General features: G+C 44.7%; 2 protein-coding genes across 4 annotated transcripts in view; one reads left to right on the forward strand and one right to left on the reverse strand.

The window, feature by feature from the left end:
* The window catches only part of MBLAC2 (metallo-beta-lactamase domain containing 2), a 32,195-nt gene extending 26,667 nt beyond the window's left edge, over positions 1–5,528 (reverse strand). The window contains exon 1 of the mRNA XM_075593032.1: positions 4,960–5,528. Within this exon, the coding sequence (XP_075449147.1) occupies positions 4,960–5,410 (451 nt within the window). The 5' untranslated portion in view covers positions 5,411–5,528. The remainder of the gene's footprint in view (positions 1–4,959) is intronic.
* Positions 1–22,736, forward strand: part of POLR3G (RNA polymerase III subunit G) — a 63,874-nt gene that overhangs the window by 4,214 nt on the left and 36,924 nt on the right. Inside the window, exons 1-2 of one of the 3 annotated variants that reach the window (XM_075593054.1) lie at positions 5,655–5,716; positions 7,907–8,030. The exons of 1 other annotated variant lie outside the window; for it this stretch is intronic. The gene's annotated coding sequence lies outside the window, so the exon portion shown is untranslated. Of the gene's footprint in view, positions 1–5,624; positions 5,717–7,906; positions 8,031–22,736 lie in introns of those variants that run through there. One more of the 3 variants, XM_075593047.1, reaches the window with a different exon arrangement.

Here is a 22,736-nt window from a genome sequence, read left to right on the forward strand (position 1 = left end):
TCAATACATCTGAAAGAAATGTCTGCTAAATTATCCCTTTAACCATAAATGCTGAAAAGGTTGTTGCAATGTTTTGAAGGCATAATGTGCTGTAACATGATCACTAAGTGATCCCATGGTGAATCAACTAAGAACACTTGTACATTACATACTTCCAGGAAACTCACTGGTGATCATCATTTCAAGAGTAATTAATGGTCATAACCTGTCCAGCACAAAATCATACACAGAATGCATTGAATATTTTTTCAGGGTGATATTGGTGTAAAAAAAACATTCAAGAGCAATTACATTTGGGTCAACTCCCTCTCCCAAAGCTGCAATTTACTCAGACCATTACTTTATTCTCCCCCTTTTTAAAGGAAATGACGGCGGTTGTAACAGCACAGAGCTGTTTTCCATGCAGAATAAAATGGATCTTATCAGAAAAAACAATATTATTTTAATCTTCTCAGATAAGTTTTTTTTTTTTTTTTTTTTTGGAGATCACCAACTTAGAGGGAAGGATCAGACATTAATTTAGGTTAAGATTGTTTCAGGAATAAAATACAGTTTAGATAACCAGTGAACATAACAATAGACCCTGTATTACACAAGTAGTTTAGAAGACTTCTGGAGGGGGGCAGTAAAATAAACGCAGCCCAGTGAAATGAATAAAACAGGCTGGGCAAAAATATGGGTCATTCAGAAATAGTCTTGCAATGTACTCGCAAAAAGCTTTTTATCAATGTCAAATATGACCAGGTACAGCAGCAAAAAGGTTGTAGCAGACACAGCATGACAAATGCGGACATATGATTGGATCTCCTTAAAGTTAGCTGAGAGCCAAGTGTTGTCCCAAAACAAAATGTGTTTGTCATTCATAGGTAGAGAGGGGCATATATATATATATAGAGAGAGAGAGAGAGAGAGATATCGATCGATCAGTACCGTGTTAGCCGATATTGTAACATCGCCGGAAGAAGAGATCAGTGTATCTCGAAAGCTCGCACAAATAAAAGCATTTCGTTAGCCACAGAACGGTATCATCTATTTATTTTTTTATATATATATATATATATATATATATATAGTGTTCGACAAACCTATACATTTGCTCGCCCCGGGCGAGTGGATTTAACCCCCGGGCGAGTAAATATTGGCCCAAGCAGCGCACGTTTGGTACTAGGTGGCGAGTAGATTTTTTGGTGATTTGTCAACCACTGTGTGTGTGTGTTTGTGTGTGTGTATGTGTATATATATATATATATATATATATATGTATATATATATATGTATATATATATATGTATATATACATACATACATACATACATACATACATACATACATACACACACACACACACACACACACACAGTATATATATATATATATATATATATATATATATATATATATATATATATATATATATATATATATATATATATATATATGTATATATATTATTTTTATTTTTTAAGCAGTTTGGATCAGCCGGTTCCTTTTTGTTCCGTGGATCAATGTTAAAAGGGTGATTCACGTTTTGCAGATGTGTATTATTATTACCAATACACTCCGGATTCTGCAACCCATGGACAGATTTGTAGAATTTGAATCCGCTGATTCATAAGAATCCGCCAACAGATTGCTGAATCCGTGGGCTATATTCTACAAATCCGTCCACAGATCATATCTAATGGCGGATTGAAAGTGTCCAAATCCGTTCGTAGATTTTACACCGCAAAACGGATTTTGGGGGTAACATCAGCGACAATCCGGAAAACTGATTTGGGTGGATTTTGCCCGTCTCTATTCGTATGCATGTTTATATTTTCTGATTTCTGTGTCAATGGTAAGGTAGAAAGTAACACGCACTCGCTAATAGAGATGGGCAAAGTATTCGCTGACATTTGACTTCGCTGCGTATATCGCGTTTCTTTGCAGGCGATGATATCCGCGTCTCAGTCTCTGATCGGCATATTCGTTCTTAATCTTTAAACCATGTACGCGTAAATGCACCGGTGAGAATGTGTGCACATTCGCAAACCAAATCCAATGCTGAAACATTCGCCAGCTGATATTTTGCCATTCACAGAAAAGGAGGGAAAAAAGAAAACCGTTGTTTTTAAGAGCATCTGCCCGAATATTTTACTGGCAAATCTGCCTGCAAAAATCTGCCCACAAATCGCGTTTTGTTCAAAACACCGCAAAGAATTCCAAGGTCGAACTGTGACACATTCGCTCATATTTACTTGCTACATAAAACTAAAATGAACACCTTAGTAAACCAATGAAGCCTTTTTCTGCAACTACTTGGCTATCCTAAAAATCATAAATTAACTGCCAAACCTCGATGCATTTTTAGAAAACACCTATAGATACAATGGTAGCATAAACAATGCAGGTTTTGTGTGGACTTAGACTATACAGTCAAGTTGATATTTGTCTAATAGCAGCCTCTAGTGTAAAAATGTGCATTAATTTGCACAGCAACTTTAATGCATGTCCTTTTTCTTATTTTTTTTCACACAACATGTACTTTAGCATTGTATTCTTGTGGTTTTAAACTAAATTTAAAACCAGAGACAGAACATGAAACACAGACAGAGCTCAGTGCTACATCCAGAGACACTAATACACGGTACAGTGCCTAAAAATATATATAGAGATAGATATCTTTTGAATAAAATGGTCTTTTAGTTTAACTCTTTGGCCAAAGTGTTGTAAGCCCTTGAGCCCCTCCCTAAATATATATTGCCATGCTCAGTAGCACTCCTCTTTGACACTTATACGCATACATATATGTTGTGGTTATTTTTGGGGTTCAATATGAGAAATCAGAAAATATAAACATGCATATGAATAGAGACGGGCAAATCCACCCAAATCAGTTTTCCGGATTGTCGCTGATTTTACCCCCAAAATCCGTATATATTTAGGGAGGGGCTCAAGGGCTTACAACACTTTGGCCAAAGAGTTAAACTAAAAGACCATTTTATTAAAAAAAAATATATATATATATATATATATATATATATAAAGGAAAGAGAAAGAAACAGGCGCACACCTAGTGCATTACCACAATAAAAATGTATTAAATGAACATAAAATCTTACAAATGCCCACTCACAAAGGTACAGCAAATATAGGTGTGTATGAGATAGGCTCTCATGTGCCAAGCAGCTCGATCACCAGCGTCCGTCCGCAATCAATGCCGTCGTCACGTGAGTCTCCTCCGTGGAACCGGAAGAGGGGTCCTTCGCCTTTGGTGTTCAATAGGACAGGTCCCTCCAGGAAACAAACGCCTCCAATGTGATAGGTTATTAGCCGGGAGAGCCGGTTATATATACTGTACCGTGTCTTTGGATGTAGCACTGAGCTCTGTTTGTGTTTCATGTTCTGTCTCTGGTTTTAAATATATTGCCATGCTCAGAAGAACTCCTCTTTGACACTTATACGCATATATATATGTTGTGGTTATTTTGGGGGTTCAATATGAGCTTATAGGGGTCCTGTATGTTTTGTAGGTTTTAAACTAAAATAAGAAACTGCAGACAAACAGTAAGGAGATAATGAGGGTGCGTGCACTTAATAGTGTGATCCAAAACTAATATACATGCAAAAATGAATACATCTGTAGTAATATTCCATCGCAATCAAAATAAGAAAATGAACATCACACTTCTTAATCCCTTTTTATTGTCAGTGCAGCATACAGTAGCAGCAGTGCAACTTGTCGAAGGACTTGTTGACGTCTGAAACATTGCTATGCCACCACACTGATACCCCGACTATACTGTAAAACTGGGGGAAGAGAGTGTATGGAATGTGATCTTTACTTGATACTTTCGAAAGCGATATAATATTGTTAGAGCTGTTTCTGCCCCTAATACCGTACCAATTATTGGTTTTAATCTATGCAAATCACTTTTAAAAAAATTAAAATAATGATATGGTTAGTTTTGTTAAATCCTCCCTCCTCCCACACAAGAATTGTAATGAAATTGCTGTAAAGCACAAGTTAAACTTGCTAAGCCAGTGATGTAAGCCATGAAAGCAACCCCCCCCCCCCAAAAAAAAACGGGTACCCAACAAAAAACATGTATGGGGGTAATGTATCTAAAGCAAATTTGGAGCAAAATTCACGCAAGTCGCCTCAATTTCATCTTGCGTTGCTTTGTGTCTTTGCTTCAAGTTTTGTGCTGCTTTCATTGTGCAATTTGTGGAATTAAGGAAGGGTAACATCAGAGGTGCGCAACCTTTTTTTTTTAAATCGCGCTCCCGTCTCTTACCTGATCTCTGGCATCTCATCTCTGCGGCGTAATGTGAAGTCACGTTACCATTTGATGACACGTTGTCAGAAGATGCCAGAGAGAAGGTAAGGGGCAGTTACAGAAGCCCCGCGCTCTCCACAGATTTTTGGCTTGGGAAATTGTGCTTTTGCCGGCCACCTCTCCATATTTAAGAGCTAGACTCCCTCATACTAAACCAACATGGTTATACTTTCTCCTTGTAAACCATTCCCTCCACACAATGCACATTACTTTCCCTACCAGATCTTACAGAAGCAAAGACATGATTTTGTAAAGCAACAACCATGCGATTGGTGCAGAGGGGAGCAAACAAGAGTCCTCAAAAGGTCAGGTTTTCAAGATATCCCTGCTTCAGCACAGAGGGCTCAAATCAGTAGCTCTCTCAATGACTGGGCCAATGATTTGAGCCCCTCTGTGCTGAAGCAGGGATATCCTGAAAACCTGACCTGTTGGTGGCTCTTGAGGACTGGAGTCGGCTACCCCTGCACCAGAGTTACATAGATTGTTAACCCCATGCAAAATTGGAGGTGTCTTGCCTGTCACCCACATGCAGCGTTACCCTGCAGGACCCCTCCAACAGTTATTGTTACGTATAACATCGCCTCTCCCCTGAAGTAGCATTTAATGATATGGGGGGGGGGGGGGCGGCTGTGGTATTTACCCTCTTCCAGGACGTGAGTGGGCTTCACCGCCTGGACCCTGAACTGGCTGGCGCTCCAGCCCGGGCTCGGGGGCTTCACCACCTCACTGTCCGACAGCCAGGTGACCGCCTCGAAGTTATCCCCCCGGGTCAGGGCCTCGGCCTCCTCCCGGTGTACCGCCACCTGCTCGAACTGGTGCAGCCCCCCGGCGTGGTCAAAGTGCACATGGGTGGCCACCGCCATCAGGGGCCTGCGCCCGGCTCCCCCCTCCCGGCCGTGGGGGAGCAGCCCCTGTGCGCACAAGTAGTCCGGCAGGTTCCGCAACCCCAGCCCCGTGTCGATCACCAGGTCCTGATGGGAGCCGCGCACCAGCCAGATGTTGGCCCGGTTACCGGACTCGTAGAAGCGCTCCTGGATCCAGTAAACGCCGTCACCGATGGCTTTGTGAGCGTACCAATCCGAGGTGGACATGGCTGCGGCGCGCTGCTTCCCCTGTCCAGGTGCGAGGCGCCTGTGGCGGCTTCAGAGAAGTCTCTGGCAGTCAGGACCACGGGCAGCGCCCACAGGCTGGTCACCCTCGGAATGCGTTTTACCCAATAGAAAATGTGAGCTGGTGCTGCGTCACTCAGCCGCCGACCAATTAGGATGAAAGAACCATAGAAAGGAGATTATTTTGCAACAATGGCCCCGCCTTTTGTGTGAGTGCAATGTAAACAGCAGGCGTTTGCACCGGGGTGCGTGGCTCCGGGAGGAGGGGTGCGGGGGGAGCTGCAGAACGTATGTATTTTACTGGATTTGTATGTACAATACACCCTGCCCAAAAATAGTCCATGCACCACTGTTTTCACACCAAAGGGGACACTTCCTTTTTTTTTTTTTTTTTCATTTAAAAACTTACGATTCCACTTTCTTTTTAATTGAACAAGAATGTTATTTGACTTTGTTTTTAAAGAAACCATTCCTATTTCACAAGTGTAGAACTACGCCCAGAATCATTCAAATATCTGTGCAGTGTGTTGAGCGTCTCGCCTGGATTCACACCACTAAAATAATGTGCTTTTTATGTAGATGAAATAGTCTAGAGTTATGTAATGTTTTTTTTTTTTTGTAGAACTATCTCTCTTAAACATGTTCGTTGCGTAATTTCATTTAGTGATGTTCCAGAGCTGTTTGTTTTTAGCAGAATTTTACTGAAAAAGTATTATGTCAGAAAAGTCACAAGTAATATACATTGCAATTTAAATAGAAAGTATGAAAAAATGCACGCAAGGAAGGAAAAAAATGTCACATTGGTTATAGAGAGGAACAGAGTGTGACAGGTGGCATCTGTGGGAGTAAAGAAGATGATATTGAAACATAAAAGCGAGGGGGCCGAAAGTGAAAAAACAAGTATGTGCTGTATCTCTGAAATGGCAAATAACTCGAGAAACAGCGGGTTATAGCTTAACATAAGGATGGAGAATAAAAAAGGTTTTATGATATAGGGTGCAACCAATAAAATATTTTTTTTTGTGATACAGAATACATTACAAAAACACGGTACAGTTTGTGAAAAAATGTAAAGTAAACTGGTGTACGGATAATTAATTGGCACATTGCAGTACAAAAGATTGATGAGTCCACTGCTAATTGAATTTTACTGCATTATGAAAAATTCGAGGAAAGGTGTACACAGAAAGTTAGGGAAATCGGAGCTTTACAAGACCTTCAAGCTGGCTGCCAGTAACTCAGTGATTCTTTGTATGTGTCATCAGCTAGTCTGGTAGGACATTGCAGGGTATGGAATCTACAATTAGTGATCCGGCTCCATGCTACTTAAGACATCTGTAAGTATTGTTTATTTGTACTAGTGTACAGCTTGGTTCCCTAGTATGTTCTAATTTGTGTACTCGGTGGATCTTTGTGAAAGGACAAGAACGCTGCCAGCTTAAAGCAAAAAAAATTAAGCGACATTTGCCAAGGTATTTTGAAAGAAAAAAAAAAAAAGCTGATCAAAACATTATGATTTATGTTAATGTAAATTTAGTAATGTTAAGTCAAAAAAATGTGTAAATGTTGCATAATTGCAGCCATACAGCTGTAAAAATATGCACCCCCAAAAAGTCAGCTGCCCTAGGAAAATTAACTAATCTTTAATACATGCAATGTAGATCGGAATGGGACGTTTGGCCTCCTAGACCGTAAATAGTTTAGTTTGTCTAAGGAAGAGGAACACTAGGTATTTCTGACAGTTTATGCAATGTACATAAAAATGTAGTAAGTTTCAAAGTTTTGAGAGCTGGGCACCTGCCAGGCTTGACTATATGCTTGTGTTGGCATTGCTGCTCTTCATAAGCTTTTTCAAGAGTGGTACTTTGTTTTGGAGGAGCATTCTAAAGTATTTGATGCTAGACTGCCAACTACTGTATACAGGCATACCCCGCATTAACGTACGCAATGGGACCGGAGCATGTATGTAAAGCAAAAATGTACTTAAAGTGAAGCACTACCTTTTTCCCACTTATTGACGCATGTACTGTAATGCAATCGTCATAACTGATGTAAATAACGCATTTGTAACAGGCTCTATAGTCTCCCCACTTGCGCACAGCTTCGGTACAGGTAGGGAGCCGGTATTGCTGTTCAGGACGTGCTGACAGGTGCATGCGTGAGCTGCCATTTGCCTATTGGGCGATATGTACTTACTCGCGAGTGTACTTAAAATGAGTGTACTTAAAGCGGGGTATGCCTGTATTCTCATTTAATCCAAAAACAGTTGTTTGCCATTAATTAGCTACTAAGGCCCAGATTCACAAAAGAGGGTTAAGATTTAGCACGTGTCAGCTCTCATTCATATACATAAAAGTAAAGGTGTGCTAAAGCTTGGCATCAGTTGTGGATCTGGGCCTAAGATAGATACTTTGAGCATGTGATGTATGCCACCTAGAGGTCCTATGTGTCATTCTTCACTTCTTTTTTGTGCGACAGTACTAGAGTTCCAAGATTGGAGTTATCATGTGTACGCCACTACTTCTTGAACTGTTGCAGGGCTGAAATGTGCTTGAAAACCACTGTATCAGCCGAGTGCATGTGGAAGTGTCCAGATGTGTCAGTAAGCAATGTGGGGGGAGGGTATATAACAAGCTAAGGCATACCTAACAAACAAATTATAATGGGATGTATGCAATTTAGGATCTGGGGGCATAATGATTCCTCCTTTTTTAATATAAAAATTGTCTGCCACATCATCTGAGATGGTGTACATTACTCAGACTAATGGGCAGCATCACATGTAAGAACCTTGATTTTTACACTGGATACAAGCAGATATATATTTGTAATGTGTCTAAACACAACTTTCAGGGGCTTGATACTGTATATAGCCACTTTATTTTTACTTCAAGCTTCCTGCCAACTACAAGACAACACCCAGACTTGTTCTGACAGTGAAATTGTCTTGAAGATGTTAACATAATTATTTGTCAGGATGCTTTGTCTTGAACTCCAACATGGTGATTATAGTCATTAATCTTTTGTTCTGTTATCAAGTATCCCTTGAAAATTATTGTACAGGAAACGTTGAAAGATCTTGCACAAAGGGGCCTCTAGAGAAAATGCTAAATAGTGCGAGGTTTAGAAAAATGTTTTCCGTGACAGAGCTAATTAATACAGTAATATAGCACACCGCAAAATGTTCTCCTGAGAATGCCTGAAAGAGGCATATTTTTCCAAGGTTGTCAGTGCCAATACATCAAATTATTGTCATCAATATTGAAGTTAAAGACAACTTGGTGCAGGTAATAGTAGTCAATTCCTGAAGAAAAAAAACATGTAAGATGTAAATATTCTGATGTGTACTTGGTAGAGTTTCACTGTTGTGGATTCCAGCATATGTTATATAATTTTGTACTTCAGTTATTGAACCTTTTTTTTGGTTAAGGAACCCTATGTGAAATTCTGAGGAACCCAGAATAGCACATTTGAGATTAGATGCATTGTAAGGAACCCCAACCCTCTCTAATAGCGCATCTGAGATCAGATGCATTGTAAATTCTTCTGTATTTGGTACAATTATAAAATTACCTGAAAATTGCAGGGAACATTTTAGGGATGCCCGGGGAACCCTGGTTGAAAAACACTGGCCTATCCTTTTAAGTTACCCAAAAACAGCACACCTATCAACTTACAGAAGATGGCAAGGCGTGCTAGCATTTTTTTTTTAGCTGAGAGCAAATGCAGCCCATGTATCAGACAGCCCTCAATCTGACTACCAATAGGTTCTATGCAAAAATCTTCCTACTCGTATTCAAACTGAGCCCAGAGATGAAATGCCCTTTCAAAGCCACCAGACAATAGATTTAAAAAGTGTTAAGCTGTAAAGCTAAAGGCCATAATGTGCTTAATGGCTTAGCACAACATAGAAGATAAGACCTGTAGTTGCTACAGCATTTGTACAGCAATGAAATACATTTCACAAGTTCAAACCGTTCTCGGCAGTAAGGTGCAAGGATGCTGAATTGAACTTTACCCACAGCAAACTGTGCCTTGTTTTTTTCCCATGAAACAGGTGGCAACTTCCTTGTGCAATTATATCATGCAGAGAATAAAGTATGAGCTGACCAACCTACTGTCACAATAAATAGTGGTATAGAGCCTCACAAAAAAATCCATGCCTTCATTTAATGTAATCTAACCCTCACACATCTTCAGAGCACCCTGCTGCTCCCACTGAATTTGTCAAACTTTGATACACCTCAAAAATTTGGAGGAGCTTCCATAGTAGCTCCTATAATCCGCAGAAAAAAATCTGAAAGTTGTGTACTCAACAGAGTATTACAGGAAGCAGAAATGTGTGTGTTTGTACGTAAGCTCATATTAAACTTTATTGTACATGACATCATTAGACACTGTAATCATAGCTGCTGTAGCTCTAACTGGCAGTCTTTCATTGTGTCCTGCTATATTCCGGACTGCTCTAGATCCCTGTGACCCTTGATTAGGAAGTCCTGCTCAGAACCAATCCCATCTGTTTTCTAACCAGAACAGCAGCAGGTATGCAGAACCTTTAAAACAACTGTGCTAGGAATACTACAGATAGCACTACAAGACATTATATACAAGAGATGCCCTTCACATAGTTGTGTACTATACTGTAATTTCCTTTAATTGCAATCCTCTTTTGCCAGCCACTTTGCTTTCCCACCAACATCTCCTCCTGTCTTCCCGTCCGCCCCCCGACCATAAAGGGGCAGTTCAACCTAGCGGCTCAATTAAAAAATTAAAAAATAACTTGGTGTAATTAGCTTTCTTAGAAAGATTTCACCATTCTTAAAGTAACTGTCTTGCTTATTAATATGTTGTAAAAAATGGATATAAATAATATTTTGTCAGGAACATTGTAACCAAGCCTTTCAGCTACTTATGTCTATATGTTTGACCAAACATGGCAATACAGAGAAATGAGGTAGTGCACGCACTCTGTCACACTGGTAAATAGGTGGGGTACTTAGCTGCCGGTGCATTGGATCCAGGGAAATTCTGATGTCCCAAAGTAGTTTCAGTAGGTAGAAAGGAGGCAGGCGCACGGTCTTAATCAGAATAGAAGTTTAATGTGCCTAAGAAACAAACTTTTCGGCAGTTCAATAATGCCTTTCTCAAGGTGTGGGGAAGGAGGGGATGGGGAACAGGGACAGGACCCTCGCAACTGCTATTCTAGATCGAGTAAAGGTGCTACAATCAGGGGTGAGCATATATGTGGACTGGAGAGGAAAAGGATCCCACAGGAGAGCACTCTTATGTAGTTACACACTGGACAGTGGATGCGGTGTGGTTGGGAGCGTGATGAATAGTGAGTGAAGTAAAACACTTGTTTATTAGAGAGACATACCCATTAATAAAATAGCAATAGAGTCCTCATGGAGTGAGTGGACTCTGCGTGTAGCCACTAACTAGGTGCGAAATATTGTGAAGGGGATGGCAGGTAGGATACTAAAAAAAGGGGTGATAGGGAAGGGCCACCCCCCCTATGGGTAGTGTATTGTAGGCTTGTACGTGTTATACAGATAGTGTAATAGTAGACTGGTCAGGATGAAGGGGGTAGCCTGTTGGGCTTGGCCCCATAGGCTGTTGGAACCACAGTATTGTAATATGATGCTCAGTACAGAGGGACAGTATAGAGCTCCACAGTGATGGCGCCTGATGGTGGTAGCGCAGTGAAGTATTAAGCTGTTAGCTGGTCCGATATTACCAAAGGACTTACTTGCACTGATATATAACCCCCCCCCCCCAAGTGTAAGCTCTAATAAAGGAGTTTAGTAACTTTACACGGGGGAATTGCAGTAGGAACCTGCTGGTAGATTAGGTCTGGATCGAGGGCTGACCTGATATGGTAAGACCAAGATCTCGTCTGACCAGACGCGGATACTATTAAACTCCTTATCGTGAGGGTCTGGATAAGGGGACAGCCCAGTATGGTTGTTCCTGAATCCTTTTATGACCCACAGAGAAAGCCATTCAATACTGATCAGTATGTCTCCAAATGTTGGTAATTTAATGTTAGTAATTTAATGTTAGTAAGTTAATGTTGTTCTCAATAGCAATAACATCGCAAAAGGTGATTAATATTTACAGTGAGTGAGATTTAACAATCCACAATAGCGAGCCGGCTTGTGTGCCAAAAATTCATATGGATCGTACCCACCTATTTACTGGTGTAACACTGTTTCCCAAACCCTCTGGGAGATTCGGACATTACTTGGTGTGTGGTGCATACCTGCTGGCTTACAGTAGATCTGAGTCTCCGCCGATGTTGTTGGGGAGAACAGGGCAGGTTTCTGTGGTACATTTATGTTGTTTATTCCTGGATACACAGCACCTCCATCTACTGCAGGCTCCAGATGTTTGGAGGCAATCTCCTACAGAAGAATGTACTCCTCTCCCCCCAGTAAGATTACACATTAGGCAGGAGGTATAGATAACTGGAACAGGTTTATTGGTCCTCTGCTGACACAGTATCAGAGGCTACTGCCCAATACAGTCCACTGCAGGTCTCCAACTTCTGGGTGGTCCCTGGACTTCCACTCTGGGCCAAGGGTATCTGAAGCAGTCTTTACTCTTCCCTTTCCCTCTATCAGGAACAGGGGAAAAGTAATCACTCACTCTTCCCCAAGGGGAAGAGGGACAGGGGATGCCAATGCACAGCAATCCTGCGGGGTATCAGTCTCTCTCTCCATGGTAGAGAGACTGCTCCAATTTGGGTGGTGCAACCCCTTAAGTACAGTGGGAGGAAGGTACAAAGTCTGAACCCATGATTGGGCAGAACTCGTGCCTTGTCCCACCTCCTCCCCTGTCACTCAAAGGAGCTGCCTCTTTTGGGGAAAACCCATAATTGGTCCTGACACTGCCTGCTCTTACCAGGGCTTGTATGTCAGGGAGGGCAGACTGGTAGCAAAACCAGGCATGGCTACACTGCTAAGTGTGTGTGTGTGTGTGTGTCTCTATCCTGCCTATCAGAATCTGATTGAAACATTAAAAATAAAATCAGCAACATTTAACCCGTCACTGTCGTCCTACAGTAGGTTGGAGTGCCCCATTAATAAGGCTATAAGAATGCTCCCAGCTCATGTATCACAAGCTTGCTATAAAGCAGTAGCATTTGCCACTTCAAACCTCTCTCCAGGAAAGAAATATCTGATGCTAGACCAGGATGGGCCTCAGTTTGGCTTGGGCCAAGGTGCCTTCGCCCGTGCGGAGGCTGTGAGGTAAGCGGGTGCTTTCCCTGGCCATGGTGGGGGGCGTGCCTAGGGGCGTCACAGAGCTGGTTTGCCCTCAATGGGCGAACTGCTCACATGACTGGCCTGTCATGCCAAGAAATCAGTTTGCAAAAACAAGTGATACTACAGATTAGCACTAGACCGTGATTAACAGTGCTGTGCACAAAACTAAAATAATATTGACAACAATGTCATGTGAAAGCTGCCTGGTGTTCTAATAAGGGGACTATCCCAAGTAGTACCCCATAACAATTATACAATTCAAATAAGAAATATACCTTGGCGCTAATGTGAATAACAATTAAATAATAAAGAATATAAGTCCACAATGGATATATCGAGGTGATTGAAGTGTCCTTTTTTCCAAACTGCTATTGGAGTAGAATTGGACTCAGTTCCCAAAAAAACGATGTACAGTCCCTCCTTCCAGCAACTGCTATTCTGTTCAGCAAGACATAAAAAAGGGGCACAACATTGCGCTGTAACGTTTTAAAGCAATGGAGCCCTCTTTTATAGATGTCCCAAAAGAATTCCCACTTACTAGAAGTAGGAAGACAGCATACGGTGGAGAGAAACTGTGCGATGAGCCTTCCGAATCCAATCGTGTATCTGGATAGCACAAACCCCACGTGGTATTCCTGGATCGAATGGATATCAAAGGAAGGTCCCTCTTTCACAGATAAAATGTTTTCCAAATATGCTCAGTGTTCCTGTCTTCAGATCTCCATAACATGGGATAAAAAAAAGAGAGGATTGCGCAATAACGTTTTTAACTTTAATAACACATCCTCAAAGGAATAGAAACATACTCACAATGTCTCTGTGATTTTAAAAGCATTTGTTAGAGATGCCTAACCGGGCTTGAAATCACTGCACAGTCTTGATCACACCGCATGTGTCCCGTGTAACTCCGGCGCACAGCGATGACGTCACCATCCCAGCCTCTCTCTGCATTTGATCTTTTTCTTTTTTCTTGTGCTTCCTCTCTTCCCTCGGAGTCGTCCGCTCTTGATCTTTTTCGTTCTACCTGTCTGGGTTCTTGCCACCCCTTCTGTTCTCTCTCCTGTTTTCCTGAATAGGTTTGTGGCCTCTGCGTTGCTCGGCATGTAGATCTCTCTCCTCACTTCATAGGGCTGTGTCCATGTGCTCTCCTCTCTGCAGCTGTCGTGTGTGATGTAATTTTTTTTTTTTTAAATTACGTCACACACGACAGCTGCAGAGAGGAGAGCGCGAGGAGAGCACATGGACACAGCCCTATGAAGTGAGGAGAGAGATCTACATGCCGAGCAACGCAGAGGCCACAAACCTGTTCAGGAAAACAGGAGAGAGAACAGAAGGGGTGGCAAGAACCCAGACAGGTAGAACGAAAAAGATCAAGAGCGGACGACTCCGAGGGAAGAGAGGAAGCACAAGAAAAAAGAAAAAGATCAAATGCAGAGAGAGGCTGGGACGGTGATGTCATCGCTGTGCGCCAGAGTTACACGGGACACATGCGGTGTGATCAAGACTGTCAGAGACTGTGCAGTGATTTCAAGCCCGGTTAGGCATCTCGAACAAATGCTTTTAAATCACAGAGACATTGTGAGTATGTTTCTGTTCCTTTGAGGATGTGTTATTAAAGTTAAAAACGTTATTGCGCAATCCTCTCTTTTTTATCCCGTGTTATGGAGATCTGAAGACAGGAACACTGAGCATATTTGGAAAACATTTTATCTGTGAAAGAGGGACCTTCCTTTGATATCCATTCGATCCAGGAATACCACGTGGGGTTTGTGCTATCCAGATACACGATTGGATTCGGAAGGCTCATCGCACAGTTTCTCTCCACCGTATGCTGTCTTCTTACTTCTAGTAAGTGGGCATTCTTTTGGGACATCTATATAAGAGGGCTCCATTGCTTTAAAACGTTACTGCGCAATGTTGTGCCCCTTTTTTATGTCTTGCTGAACAGGATAGCAGTTGCTGGAAGGAGGGACTGTACATCGTTTTTTTGCGAATTGAGTCCAATTCTACTCCAATAGCAGTTTGGAAAAAAGGACACTTCAATCACCTCGATATATCCATTGTGGACTTATATTCTTTATTATTTAATTGTTATTCACATTAGCGCCAAGGTATATTTCTTATTTGTATTGTACAAGAAATCAGTTTGAACTGATTTCTTGCGTGCCCGCTTCCGCATGCGCCCGCACGCCACTTGGACGAGAACACTGCCATTAGGCAGTCTGTTCGATCAGCGTGCGGACGCCTCGGCACGGTCTGCGGCACCATGGCTCCAGCCTTAGTGTGGCTGTTTATGATGAAGTGGAGGACAAGATTACAGAAACATTGACTGGGAACAAAGTACAGAAAAAGCTTTGTGTAACCGTGGCATTTAAGAAGGGCTTGGAATTCATCCTGAAGAAAATCAATCACTTTGTAACAGAGGAAGATTTTAAATATTCTCATCAAATATTGCATACAGCAACAACAAAAAAAAGCACTACAAGTGATGTGATGCTTCTGTGGTGACCTCATACAAATGTGGAGGAAAAAATGGTTAAGGATTAAGACTACATATCAGCCCAAGTGTAAAAGAGGGAGCTTTTCAGTATTTGCAGAGTTGCCTGTTCCTGCTAACATGCAGGGATTTCAGATTGCATTTTATTCACTCCTCCTAACACATCCAAGTTAATATTCAGACAAATGTGGAAAAATATAAATGATGAAATAAGTTGCCAAGTATTATATCTTATTTACTAAATGCACACAAGGTTGGATATATGTGTGTATATATATATATATATATATATATGTGTATATATATATATATATATATATATATATATATGTGTATATATATATATATATATATATATATATATATATATATATATATATATTGATAGATAGATAGATAGATAGATAATTCTTTATAGCCATGCATAGGAGCTCATTACTGGTTAGCTTAGAATACACTGTGTTCTCTCTATACATTTATTGTATGCTATTTAGATATCAAGCAAGCTTTTCAACATTTACTATTATGTGCTTATGCTCTGCCTTGTATAGGGAGTTATCTTGTTCAACACGTTTTTGTAGTAGACCGGCCGGTCTGTGTGGTGGGAGGCTGATTGCATGCCTCCCCACCCTGTGTTCATCATGACTACCTTAGGGGTGTCAGGTGTGAGTCCCCAGGTGACCAAAGAGCAAGGTAGCTCAATACGCATGGTCGCCCGGGCGACTGGCTAGCCCCGGCATCGTGTCCTGGCGGAGGTGACCCCCTCAAGGAAGAAGAGGATCTCTACCGAGCGGATGCTGTGGAGAAGAGCGCACATCTTACCTGCCGTCCGGAGAGGAGTTCCAGCCAACCACGTCCATCCCACAAGTTGCGGAGGTTCCGGAACGTCCAAGGAGCTCCGTGACCCCATATGACATCGCCACTGTGCCAGACCTGTCTGCGTAGGAATCCGGAGACATCGCTCACATGAGGTGAGGTTCCCGTTCCTTCTGTTCACCAGGATCCGGTGGCGGTCTACCTTGATGAGGCGCCGGTTGCGGCCTTGTCCGGTGCGCAGCTCAGTGACGAACTTCCAGTCTTACCGGAAGTGGCGTCATCACTGGTGCCGGCTTGAGCTGCTCCGGTGATCTCGCGAGACTGGCGCAGCACTGAGACGTCACCAAGATGGCATCCGCGGAGCCGATTGCACTACCGCTCGTGCCAGAAGCGGTGAGTGTGAGCCTGCTTCCACATGATTGTCATGATCAGGGTATGAGGGGTTAATGGTTCTGTGTATATGTTGATCTGCATCCCCCTGCTTCAGCAGAATTGCCCCAGGTCTGAGATGTATTTCCCCAGCAGTCTGTGTTATATTCCTATATGTGTATAAATCATGTCGGGAGGGAAAGGGTTAACCATATTGTGTATATGTGGATCTGCATTTCCCCGCTTGACCAGAATGAATTGCTATGTTATGTATTAACATGGAGGGAGGGGAGAATTGTATTGTATCACAGACAATGGGTAAAGTGGAAAAAATTATAACTTTGGCTTTATATATGCTAGAAAGGGGAAATTTGGATATGTTGTACCCTGCCAAGAACACGTGTTGCCTACCTATTGTTAATCTGATTTTAATATATGGGAAATATAGTTATGAGTTATCGCTGTTTTTACTATAACTTTGGACATAGGACAAAAAGCTTGCCAGATGACAGCTTTGATGTGTAATTGTACAATCAAAGGAGGATACTTGAAAGGCATTGTGAGGTACTTTACCCCCTGTGGAGGTTAGCCAGAGGTGAGAAAAGACCTGGACATCAATGGAGTGACTCGCCTCATTGCATATGCAGCCAAGTGTCACGGATGGACACTAACCATTGTGACCTGTTTACATGTTACACCCTACATGAAAGGCCCCTGTCCAATAAGCATTTTTTTGCTAGCCAGAACGGCACCCAGACCTGTGGTCATATTTTTTTATAAATGGGCTGGCCCAGTAAGAACCGGGGAGGGGTGTATTAATGAGGGGCTGGGTAAACCCTGCTGCTCGCATTACCTGTCAACCTGTCAACCTGTGATTGGGACAAGGTAATTGTTCACCAATAACTGAACTGCCATGTTGGGAATGGGGGCCTGCATCTATATAGTTGCTTGCACCTCTTATTCCTGTGCTTGTCGTGATTGTAACAACTTAAGGAGCTGCTATTTGGCTGAATATCTCCTTATCCAGCCCCAGTAAGTGTACATATTTCTGTAATGTTATTTGCTTGATGTATTGTCTGTTCTGCTCATAGGAAATCAACTCATTCAGTTTACTATATCCTAATCTTGTTCAATCTGGCCCGGTTATTCTATATATTGTCTGTTCTCTCGTGACAATGATTCCCCCTGTTTTGTGTCCCACTGTATGGGACGGGGTCACCGCGTCCCTGCCACCATGCCCTTGTCACCTCCCTGGGGCAATGGGAAACCTATGGACTCTGCTACGCCCCGACCACTGACCCTAGCACCCCATGTCCCACCCCATGCTACCCCTGTGCAGGACTTTGCTCTGACCCTCCTGCCCATATACATGGACCCCCTATTCTACTGTCAGGTAATCCATGCACCACCTCTATTGACTGTTGTTTAGAGAGAGTCCCACGGGGAGTTCGTGGTTGTAACCGAATCAATCGGGGAAACTGCGGGTACTCCCAAGGGATTCTGCCAAGATACCCAGGTGTCTTGTGCATCACCTCTACTGAGAGTTGTATGGAGAGAGAATCCAATTGATTCTGCCGAGACCTGTCAGTTACTGCAGCCAGATTGGGAGGTGTCCTGTCACTGGCCTTAGTATCACAGGTTCCCCTTAGGCTACCCCTAAGCTATACTTTGTGTGGGTCAAGGACATTGAGGGACCGGCTATATAGAAGCCTGATCCCAAATGCTACAAGTAGCTCTTCCCATGCTCTTTATGTTAAAAGAGCCAATATATATAATCGCTGTAGTCAATGGGTGATTTGGGTTTTTATAATAATGATCTGTATGGTATATGTACATTTTGTGTTGTCTTCCAGGTCTTGGACTGACATGGTGCACTAAATTTGTTATTATTCATAAGAGGTTCTAAGTGATAAACGTTGTTTTTAAATTATTTTAGATTTTCTTTTCTTTTTTCTTCTTTCTTTGTTTTTCTTTTCTTTTTCTTTATTAGGTTTTGTTTATTATTGCTAGACTCTGTATTTATAGTTTTCTAGCAATTGGTGTTTGGTATTTACTGTGTTTTATCAGGTATCTCTATTTAGACAAGTCTGCCCCATGTTTTCGTTCTCACAGTAATTAGTGCTATTATCAAGGATCTGCGCTAATTTATTTTAGTCCAATAGGAGCATGGTACTATCTATTTGTACATACCTGTGAGACTGGACAGTATCTCTTTGATAAAGTCCCTCCGCGGGACGAAACGCGTTAGAGGTTTTTTCTATGTTCACTATTTTGTATTAATAAAGTTTTTTCAATTGTAACGGTTTTTGTGAACCGGCCTGACCCACCCAATCTCACATTGGCCCCTGTGGTCTAACCGGTCCCCATTACAGTGTGATAGTGTCTGGTGGTGCACCTGTTGACAACAGGACTCCTGAGTCTCCCGCATGATGGTGTGTGGGGAGAACCCGTCCAGACAGGCAGCTGAGGTAGTGTGCAGAGTCCTACCTAGTTCCAGTGCAGCGCCTCCACCTCATCAGGGTCCCTTCGGTCACTTGGGGATGGTCCTGGCGAGGAACTCCTCTGTGGTGCTCCTCTCTGTACAATCACTCCACACATGTACACGAGAGGGTTGGTAATCAAGAGCATCTTTATTGCGTGAGGTGGGCTAGCTGCCCCTCGCAGTAGTTTCTCTAGCCACTCATCATCATTCAGTGCTTCCCTTTGAAAGGTGTAATTCTCCTTTAATAGGGATTCCCTATCCCAGCCGGGATGTCCTTACTCTGTGCCAGGTCCCTGACCGCTACATTCTCCCCCTGGTGAATCCCATCGTCCTCGCTGGGACCTACATTTGCATACCTTCTTCCAGGAAGCACTGTAACACATAACACATAATTGTTAACATCACAGATTGTACATTATACAAAAAAATGACCACAGTGACATCTCGCCAAGCCCGCCCCGACCAGCAGCCACGAGCCCGCAAAATGCCTTAGTACCCCCTAATAATAGTGACTCGGGTCAGGTTTCTTAACCTCTCTACCACCCATGTCCAGGACCGTGACATGATAGTGCCTAGGCAGTCCCCTCTCGGGCCTATAGGTCACCCTATGTTTGTGTATATTCCTCCCTATACTCCACACTCGCATCAGGTGATCTATTCTGTCCTCTGCCCTCCTTCCGGTAACGTCACTCCCCTTATTGACTAGGTACATCTCGATGGTTTCCCTAAGCCACCTTTCCCTGTTCTCTTCTATCTCCTCCATGAGGGGTTCAGGGACATAAGGGTACTCCAACCCGTGGGAAGACTTATATCGAGCCATTATTGCCCGTTCCGCTCTACTGATCCTAGTTAGGTCAGCCCTACCTGCCCTCCCAGGTAGCACCCATGACAGGGGTTCGTCAGGATCCACAGGGTCTGACAGTGTGTCGGGACCCATGGGCTCTATCTCCCTGTGCTCAATCTTATACCACCGTTCCTGCAGCTCCCTATCTCGCTGTTCAGGGGTGAATTCTCCCTTGGCCCACCAAAAATCAACTACATCCTCCCTTCGAATAAGGAATCGCGTACGATCCATCCTGGCCGCATAGCCTTCAAAGAGGGGGGCCCACCAACGGTGTTCCTTGAACCTATGTGAATCCCCTGAGTCACTCTCTTCCGCATCCCCCCATGAGAATACCCCCGATATCCGTGCCGACCGTAGTACGGACCACCGTGAAGACCCCAGGGCCTTGTCCTCTGTTTTATTGGTCGCAGGAGGCAACCACCGGCCTACCGCGGCCTTGCCTAATTCTCCCCCTCCCCGAGAAATGCCCTCCGTAGCGCAACTGCGCTGTCTTTCCCCAGTCCGTCTCTCCTCCCCCCCCAAGGGTATGTCCACAAGTTCTAGGCTAGGCGGGGACCCCGGGGAACAGGTGATGGGGGCAGGGGTTTTACCTAGGGCGTGGGGTTGGGCGTAAGGGCACGAGGGGATACGCCACGGGGCTACGACCCGTTCCCGGCTGTCCATGGACTGATCCAAGGAGGATAGCTCACCCTCATCCGTCTGCGGTTCGCCCATCCAGCTCTTGGGCCCTTGAGGTGATCGGGGACCTTCACCCGATCGCCGAAGCGTTGCTGCATCCTTCCCGTCTGTTCCGCCGTCGCCACCGGAAATGATGTCCTCTCTGGAACCGGAAGCGCCGCCATCTTGAGTTGGACCCCCATGCGGGATCTCTTCCTCGATGACGACATCCGGAAGCTCCGCCGTCGTCTCCACCGGAAGTGGTATCTTCTCCGCACGTGCGTCTTGGGCCTGGCACGGCCTTGTTTCCGCTACACCGTCTACCGGAGCAAGGTAAGTAAGTGGCTTTCTCTTACCATTCCGCAGGGGTGTAGGCGTCTCTCGCCCGTCGCCACCATATCCTGGAGCGGAGGGACTCCGTCTCTCGGCTCGCTGATCTGCGGGGGACGCCCTGCTTTCCAGGCTGCTACTCACGCCACGGGGTGTCGTCCTCCCCGGTTCTGTCCTGGGCCTTGATTTCACCTCCGCTAGCTCGCGGAGATCCTCATCCGAGTAGTCTCCCTTCCCCGACTTAGGGGTCACCGATCGGGGCGATAGTCTCTTTCCAGTGCGGTCGGGGGGTGACCCGACCGTCTCGGTTGCTGCTGAACCAGCCGATTTAATCGACTCCAGTCCCCTTTCCCCGGGACTTGCACGACTGATCCACAGTACACCAGGGGACTCGGCGGAGCGCCTCGCCGTATCCCCCGGGGGGTCAGCAGATTGGATCGGGATGAACGTCGGCATTGGCCACAAGTATAATGTCCCGCATTGTGGGCAACGTGTGTTAACAGTGCCTCCGGGCAGCCCGCATTGAAGGCAGAGCCCGACCACCATCTCGGTGTTGGCCACCCTGACTACCAGTACCCCGCCGGGTACCGAGTAGGGCTGGGTGGAGACCATAGTGCCCACAGTGGAGGAGCAGGCCATTCTTTGAATAGGGTCCACTTTCTGTATGGGTCTCTCCAGGTCAGTGGTTCCTCGCAACTGACTGGTAGAAGTTGCTGGGCCAGCCACTTCCTGCTTCGGCTCCTCCCTCCACTGGCATAGCTGGAACCCGCCCCCAGGGGTTGCAATTATGGGCGGGTCCCATAGGGGAATAGCATGCCCCTTAATTAAGGCCGTGCCTTTCTCAGTCCTGGTGGGCGCGGTCTGCGTTTTCGCGCCAGTTTCCTCATCAGAGTGGGATTCTTTGCCCGTGGCTAGTTCCCGCCTTCTCCTGGCAGCTGCCTTTCGTGCAAAATATCCCTCCTTTTTGCACGCTACCTCCGCGGCCGGCACTACTTCTTGTAGTGGCGCCGTCTGGATATCAGTCCCCGGGTCCAGTGGGTGCATTCCCACAGGCCATAGTTGAAAGTCACTCCCCCTGGTGGAAATCAGGGGAGGGTCCCATAGACTAAGCGGTTGACTCAGCACAGGGGCCGAGTGAGTCACTGTCCATGAAGGCGCAGCCATAGCTTTCGCGCCATACCCCCCATCAGGGCGGGGCTCTGCTGTTCGCGCCATTCCCGGCCAGCTTTTTGCAAGTCCTGAATCAGCCAATTTCTCTGCGACTGGCCCACGCGGTCTCCCTAGAAGCGGGAACCGCCATTTTGGGTGGCTTTTAAGCCCGAAATGTCAGTTTGTTTGCTTTCCTCGCTGGGTTCCCCCCCAGTTATCACAATGTCCTCACACTCTTCAAGGGTGGCCCCTCGGTGTCCCAGACAGGACAAAAACGGGGCAGCCACAGCCTTCGCTCCACTCCAGAGCAGATTAGTTAGAGACAGCTCAGCGACAGTTTGCTCTTCAGTGGGGCGCACGCCACTGGTGCCTTCCCCATCAGCCTCTGGTCGCCATTTTGGGCTCTCCGCACCACGCGGATCCTCCATTCCTAGGGTTGTCACGCTCTCGTACCAATTATCGTACATGGAGCTCCGCTCTGCGGGGCAGCCACCACACCAGTACAATAAAGATTTGCTCAGATGCACCACCACATGTGTACCTGATCTAGGCTGGACTCATGTTGCACTACCTCAGGCTAGGCTCACTCTCTCAGTGTCTGCTGTAACTCCTTCCTCCCAGTCTGTGCTCCCTATGGTAAGTGTCTGGAATGGGCTAGAGTACTCTGGCTCTGCCATGCAGTACTTGGGGCGTCTACCTCTCTTGGTCAGCCTAGCGCAGACCCTCTCCAGGATTCCTGACCACGTTAAGAGGCTATCCCTTCTGGCATCCTACCAACTAGCACTACCTCAAAGTGACTCGGTCAGCTATAGCCCGGCTCCAACCCCCTCACTCCTTTCAGGCCCCTAGGTCGTCCCTGCGAACTGACAATACCCTGCCAGCCCCTGACCACCCCTAGG

The sequence above is a fragment of the Ascaphus truei genome, chromosome 1, assembly GCF_040206685.1.
Source record: "Ascaphus truei isolate aAscTru1 chromosome 1, aAscTru1.hap1, whole genome shotgun sequence".
NCBI classification, from domain to species: domain Eukaryota; kingdom Metazoa; phylum Chordata; class Amphibia; order Anura; family Ascaphidae; genus Ascaphus; species Ascaphus truei.